Here is a 7,794-nt window from a genome sequence, read left to right on the forward strand (position 1 = left end):
AGTCATTCACCCATTCTGAATTTATCTTGGTGTAGGGTGTGAGATGTTGATCTAAACCTAATCTCTCCCATATTGTTTTCCAAATTTCCCAGCAGTGTTTGTCAAATAGTGGATTCATGTCCCAAAAGTTGGGCTCTTTGGGTTTATCATACACTGTCTTGCTGATGTCATTTATCCCAAGTCTATTCCATGTATAAACACTTTTTAACATTCATTAAATTTTTTTCGCATGCCAAATTCTCTCCCTCCCTCCATGCCTAAAATGGTAAGCAATAGGCTACACATGTGTGATCATGTAAAACATGTTTCCACATTATCATACTGTGAAAGAAAGCACAGACTCCCCATTGCCTTCCCCCCCAAACCCATGAAAGATAAAGAAAGGGAAAAATAGTATGCTTTGACTTATATTCAGATTGAATCGCTTCTTTCTCTGGAAATAAATAGGATTTTTTATGAGTCTTTTAGAATAATTGTGGATCTTTATATTGCTGAGACTAGCTAGATCATTCATAGTTGATCATTGTTGTAATTTCAGCATCATTGTGTATGATGTTCTCCTGGCTTTGCTTTCTTCACTTTGCATCAGTTCACATAAGTCTTCTCAGGTTTTTCTGAAATCATCCTTCTCATCATAGAGTTTTGTAGCCCTTTTGGAATAGTTCCAAATTGATCTCCAGAATGGTAGGATCAGTTTACAACTCCACCAAAAGTGTGTTATGGTCCCAACGTAGGGTTCCTACGTCCCTTTCAACACTTGTCATTTTCCTTTTCTGACATATTAGCCAGTTCACTAGGAGTGAGGTGATACCTCAGCATTGTTTTAATTTTCATTTTTCTAATTAATAGTGTTAAAATGATTGAAGGAGAAACCCCAAAGATGTTATTGTTTGATAGACTTATGTGTGTGTTAAGCCTATCTGGGTTCCCCTCCACTTTAACACTGAGAGCTTCAAGGGGATTATCTCTGTGATGGTATGGAGAATAGAGATGGACAGGGACCAGAATTCAGACAGAGGACCTTTTGGGGTTTGGCAACTGACGGTTTGCCAGGACTTAGTAAAAAGCCTGGCCCCCAAAAGTCCCCACTGAACCCAGTTCTCTGTCAGGCATACAACAATGGCGGACAACTTTGGGTTTGACTTAACCAAAGCTTAATAGAGTTGTATCCCCCAAATTCCCTTCACACCTCAGCCCAATTCAGGATTCCCAAGGAATTCTAATCTGACTGCTTTTCTCCACAAGGTGGTTTATTGAGACAGTTTCAAGGATGGTTGCGTAAAGAGAGGGATAGGAAGCCCTATTCAGTCACTATATGTATGGAGTCCCTTTCAGCCCAGGCCATGTCAAAGGTTATGGCCTGAAACACTCTTTCTTCCTTTCCTCTGATCTGTTTTCTAATCTGATCTGCAGACAAGTTTACAAAGGGCTTTCTTAGTTGGCCCAGAGCAGGGTAGAAAGTCTTCAGGCTGACTCAGCAAGCCTTCGGGGTCAAAGACCCATCCAGCTGCAGTAAATGTCTAATCAGCCTCTTTGATGTTATACAGGAGAAACAGGAACACTTCCAGGCCTTCAAGGCCCAAAGGGAAAGATATGGAAAATCCCAGGTCTTCAAATCTTGAATCTTGAGGTCAGGCAAAGTTTTCTGTTCTGCACCAAGTCCAGAGATGAAGTCTCTCCTCCCAGTTCTATTTCCCACAAACCCCTATTCTCCCTTTCAACGGTCACACTTGCTCTTCAAGCTTTCTTGCAACATTCCAAAAATCTCCTCCCTGTGCCAAACTTTTCCTATAATTCATCCCCCTTTCACATCGTGACCTTCTTAGGGTCACTGTCATGAATCTTTTATACTTACCATATAGCTATTTTATTCTATTTCGAATTACTCCCCCCAAAATAACAAATTTCCCTTTTGTACTCTATTGCTATGCTAAGCTAACTCTACCTACTCTAAGAGATCTTGCAGGAAAGTTTTGGGTCAGGGAAATTTTGGGATTTACAACAACACATATATAAAGTAAAACAAATATTTCAAAACAATAACCCCAAAGAACTTTAACTGTACTAACAGCAATATCTACTCTTACAAAGCTTAACTAATATAACTAGTTTCTATCTATACTTATTTTTTTTTTTAAACCCTTACCTTCCATCTTGGAGTCAATACTGCATATTGGCTCCAAGGCAGAAGAGTGGTAAGGGTGGGCAATGGGGGTCAAGTGACTTGTCCAGGGTCACACAGCTGGGAAGTGTCTGAGGCCAGATTTGAACCCAGGACCTCCCGTCTCTAGGCCTGACTCTCAATCCACTGGGCTACCAGCTGCCCCCTATCTATAGTTATTACTATGCAATTAGCCTAACTATTTTCTATCAACACAATTTCAGCTTAAGCTTTACAATCAACTTTTCCAACTAACTATTCTGCCAATGCAGCTTAAATCCTATTCTTAACCAAAATGTAACAATCTGTGCTAAGTTTATACTGGCATTTAATCTAACTACTATTTGTTACATAGTATGTTCTAAGCCCTTACTCTATTCTATATAATACTTCTATGTGCCATGTATGGACAAGCTATGATACATCTCCACGACCCTATAACTATATTGCCAAACCTATTTTACAAGTATGTATAGATTTTTGCAGAAATTATGTACATATGATACAATATTATTACATTGTTCTCTACTCCTGATGTTAGTCAGATAGATATATGTTATCTATTTATTATTATTATTATTATTATATTAGTCAGCTAGATGTTAGTCAGACAGTTAGAAATATCATTTGATCTTTCTATTTGCCCAAGACCTTATAGAACTAACTAGTTATTTACATATTTACAATTTTGCATTGTAGCAAATGCAGACACTCGTTTAATCTACATGAGGTCAACAATAGAAATCAGTTTGTTTTGTTTTTTGTGTCTTTTTATGTGGTGTGGCATGGATATATTTACCTTTCTTCATGGTGTCCTCTTCTTCTACATCTTGACTGAAGTTCCCCTTCTTTCTTGCCAGTTTAGCGTTGTACGTATTCCCTAATGTGTGAAGTTTATTTGGTTTTGTGTTATTGTCGCACCAGTCTTACATACTTACTGAAGCCGTCCACCAACTCTACGAAGATTCCTAGTGGGTTGGACACTCAGAAAGGGGAACCGAGGACTGAGTGAAAATGGGTAACGGGTTAAGGACTAATGGAGAGAGAACACAAAGCACACAAGACACAGAAAGTTTTGGCATAAGGTAGACAGACAGCGAGTAAGCTCTGATGGTCAAGAGCTTCTTTGCTAACTGACTTCTTGTCACCTTTATTGGGGTTACAACAGTATGGGGGAAGGGGAGAGCCCAGTGGCTTGATACATTAACATTATGATGTCATCATCATAAAATGCAAACCTAAAACAACAGGTAGAGCTAAGATCCAGATCCAGATAGGATATGGCCTAAGGCATCTGCTGATGTTTGATACCTATGTTAATTGATCATTTTAGGTAAAGTAAGGAGACTGAGATAACTGACCTGTCTTCTGGGGTGTAGCCCTTGACTCAAGATTACAGAGATCAATCATTAGCAGTATAAGAATTAAGTTTTTGAGCACTCTTAAAATAATATCACAATTAATGTATACCTGGATTGCTACACATACTATTCCTGTTTCCCGTCTGTCCTCTTCTTATGTACAATTTTTACAAAGTTCAATGTCTTAGCTGTCCATTTCAGCCTTGCAAAAAAACTTTGTCTCTTCTTTCTAGCAGCTTTATCTTCAAGCTTTTCCTCTGGGATGCTTTGTTTTTCTTTTCTTTTCTTCTTTGTTGTTTATCATCTTGCCAGTTGTCTATTGTTGACTATCGCCTCCTCTTGGTCAGGAACAGTTTGTGTAACTAATCTTTAACTGTGATGTCTTTCTAATGTTCATGATCTATTTTCATTTCTCAGCACTTTCTGTTTCATCAATATCTTGGCTCTTATCTAGATGTCCTGCGTTGGTGTAAGATTTTTCTGGCTTTATGTGTGAACAGTGGATCCATGAATCTTTTTCTGCAACTTTTATAGAACTCAGTGTAGTTGATAGAACTTTGTATGGTCCAATCCATTTTATATCAGTAGCTTTTTTTCTGCTAAAGTTCTTGATGTATACTTTATCTCCTGGTTTGATGTTGTGTAAGTTGTACTCTAATGGTGTAGTCTGTTGAATTAAACCAACTTCATGCAATTCCATTATTCTATTTTGATTTAGAGTATTTTTTCATATGACTATGAATAGCTTGGATTTGTTTATTTGTTCACATCCTATGACCAATTATAATCTACCTTTCTAGTTTTTCAGGTTTACAAATCAGTTTCTTCCTTAAGGCAAGAGCCATGATTTGTCATGTAACCTCCTTTGGAATGACCTCCTCTTCCAGCTTTCCTCTTTCTGTCCCCTAGGAACACTGCTGGACCTAGCTATGTTGCTCTTGACTTGGCTGCTTCTTCTTGGGTCTGCCTTTCACCAAGGTATGCTTAGCTCTGAGAGAGCCACTGCCCTAAATTCTGACCTCCTCATTGTTTTGGAGAACGCTCAAGTCTCCCAACCCCTAATCCTCATACACATACACACACTTCTTTGGGTCTTGGACTCTGCTATGTAATTTCCAATCCATGGTCTCATTTGGCCCTCATAGCAGGCATACTCCTTGAGCTCATGGAGTTTATAATCCAATGCATGTTAAGGAACACTAAGGGGGGTGATGTTACCACAAGTTACACATTTTTTCCCTATATCTTCCCATTGGGGGAAAAAGTCTCCCAATTTCTTGAATTAGAGAGTCTTATTTTTCAAACTGGTGTTCTGAGTCCCTGGACTCTTTCCCTCAAGACAGCCTGTGGAGTCATCCTTCTTATTTGAATTCAAACTCTGTTGCTAGACTGGAGGGGGGAAGAATGGATTAAACCAGTGGTTCTCAAACTTTTTTGGCTTACTGCCCCCTTTCCAGAAAAAAATATTACTTAGCCCCCTGGAAATTAATTTTTTAAAAAATTTTAATAGCAATTAATAGGAAAGATAAATGCACGTGTGGCCATCACCACCTTCCTGGATTGCTGCAGCACCCACCAGAGGGCGGCGGCGCCCACTCTGGGAATCACTGGATTAGATTGATTGATTCTCCCTCCTCCCCTTACCTTATCCTTCTTTCATTCCCTCAGGCCTGGGTTCCTGGGAGGTGAGCAGTCCTAAGGATGTTCAGGGTGTCAGTGGCTCTTGCCTGGTCATCCCCTGCACCTTTAGCTTCCCAAGTGGTGTGACAGCAAACCAAGGCATCACTGCCATCTGGTTCCGTGACTATTCAGATGTTAACAAAAAGGTGGTGGTAAGCCATTCTCAAGACCCAACGCAGGTGGAGAAGAGATTCCAAGGTCGGGCTGTGTTTCTTGGGGACCCTGAGCAACGGACCTGCAATCTGCTTTTACGGGAGCTCAGTCCTGATGACAATGGACAATATACTTTTAGATTTGAGATCATTGGGGTGGACAGCTGGTCTGCCAAGATGGGCACTACAGTCACTGTTACTGGTGAGGCTGGAAAGGGTCGTCATCCTCTATCCCTCCCTCCCATTCCTCCCCTTCTTCTCTGAGTTCCTTTCCCTCTGTCCCTCCTCATAGAACCACAGAATCTCAGATTTAGAGGGGCCTTCAGAGATTGACTAATCGAAATCACTCCTGATCAATAGTTTATTCTGCATTATCCCTAGCATCCCTGGCAAGTCATCCAGTGTTTAAAGACCATTACTGATAGAGGACTCTAGTTATCATGACATTCTGTTATATATTTGGATAGCTCAAACTTTTGTGCCAAAAACTATACCCATTCCTTTGTATTCCTCCTCTCCTCTCCCTTATCCTTCATATCTATCTCTTACTATCACACTCCACAAAATAACAAAATTTCCAAGTTAGAAGGGACCTCAGAGGCCATCTAATCCAACTCCTAAATGAATAAGGACCCTCTCTTTAGCTTTTCTGACAAAGTGATCACCCAACCTTTTTTCAATGACCTCTAAGGAGGAGAAATCCACACTTACCAGCTAGGTAACTATGGGCAAGTCACTTAACAGTCTCAGTTTCCTCATCTGTAAAATGGGGATAATAATAGCACTAACTTCCATGATTGCTGTGAGGATTGAAAGAGATAATGTAGTAAGTGAAACCCTTAAATCCTCATGTAAATTCTGGCTTCTTTTCCCTCTCCCTCCTCATCCTCCTTACCCTCCACTGTCTTCTCTTCTTCCTCCTCCTTCCTCCTCATTCCTTTCTTCCTCCCTCCTCCTCCTCTTCCTTCTTTCTTCTCCTTCTCCTTCTTCTTCCTCCTCCTTCACCTCATTCCTCTTCCTCTTCTTCCTTCCCCTCTTCTTTTCTTCCTAGAGTATTTTCTCTTCCAGTTTAAATTTCTTCAGTTCCTTCAGAGGCTCCCAATATGAAATTATCATCAGTCTTTTCATCATCCTCATCACTCTTTCAGTGCTTCAGCTTGAAAAAATCCTTCCTAAAACATGATCACCCACATGAATTCTAAATCCCCATGATTATCCCCATCTCCAGCTTTATTGTCTATCCTTAGTCCCACCTTATTCTTATTCTTATCTTCATTTCCATTTTCTACCTTTCTCTTTTCTTTTGGTAGATCAGAATTCATCTCAGAGGTTGGAGTGTGAGATTTTCAGGAAAAGTTTAGAATTGTTAGAGATGTGAAGAGAAAGAGGCTTCTATACTTTTCCTTCCCAGAATCCCTACCCTGTCTTTTCCACTTCCTGAGTGGAGATTATTTCTAGGGATGGGAGAGGGGGAGAGAGGTGAACCTGTCTCTGTATCTCCCATTCACATGCCAGATGAACCCAGCAGCCCTGCCATCGCGTCCCCTGCTGACCTTCGGGAAGGCACGGAAGTTATCTTCAACTGTTCTACTCCCTATGTGTGTCCTGAGGATGGCTCCCAGATCTCCTGGCATGGTCAGGATCCTGCCCACTCCAATATTAGCCAGCTCCAGGTACTGGAGCCCACTGGTGTCACCTACCATCAAAGGCTCCATGTTGCCTTATCCTGGCGTGATCATGGCCGAGTGCTGAGATGCCTGTTCTCTGTGGCAGGGAAGCAATCCCAAGGGGAGATCCTCCTTCAGGTGCAATGTGAGTGATGTTTCATAGCTTGTCAGCTTCTGGGTCAATCCTAAATTGATGTATCTTTTTCTCAGTGATCTGAGGGGTCCTATTAGTCTTATGTCTTAGTTTGTTCACCCCAGACAAAAGTCTCTAGGATAGTCATCCCCTTACTGGGAGAAGATGTGGTCACCTAATTTAAACTGGCAACCTAGGCTTAGCTAGCTCTTTCAAGAGCTACATTTCCCTAGAGAGGGACAGGTGGTGGGGGATAAATAAGCAAAATCATGTGTTAGTTAAAAAACTAAGTCAAAAAAAGCTTTTCCTATTGCTGTAAAATTTGAATAAATGAACTGTTAATCAGTAAACTAAAAAATTAAATTGACTAAGTTTAACTATTAACTAAAAAAAGAGCTGTTTTTTGGTTAATGGGAAAGTAAGCAAGTGGATATAAGTGATTTAAACTTAATTATAAAGATGAATGGCCCAATTGGTAAATCAATGACTTTTTTTTTTTTTGAGACAGAAGAGAGAGAAAATCAGATCCCTACCTGCAGGGAGGCCACAGTCTACTTGGGAACTCCAAGTTTTTTGTCTCAGTTAGGAACAGGACTAGCCTTCCAGACACAATAGTCTTATTTATTTTATTTTAAAATTT

The 7,794-nt window shown here is 40.3% G+C and overlaps 1 protein-coding gene across 1 annotated transcript in view; it reads left to right on the plus strand.

Annotated features, from left to right (window-relative positions):
* Positions 1–5,180: 5,180 nt before the first annotated feature.
* The window catches only part of SIGLEC1 (sialic acid binding Ig like lectin 1), a gene marked incomplete at its 5' end in the record, with an annotated part of 33,123 nt that continues 30,509 nt past the window's right edge, over positions 5,181–7,794 (plus strand). Inside the window, 2 exons of the mRNA XM_044659273.1 lie at positions 5,181–5,556; positions 6,870–7,166. Coding sequence (XP_044515208.1) covers positions 5,181–5,556; positions 6,870–7,166 — 673 coding nt within the window. The remainder of the gene's footprint in view (positions 5,557–6,869; positions 7,167–7,794) is intronic.

This window comes from Gracilinanus agilis, chromosome 2 (assembly GCF_016433145.1).
Source record: "Gracilinanus agilis isolate LMUSP501 chromosome 2, AgileGrace, whole genome shotgun sequence".
In the NCBI taxonomy this organism is placed as follows: Eukaryota; Metazoa; Chordata; class Mammalia; order Didelphimorphia; family Didelphidae; genus Gracilinanus; species Gracilinanus agilis.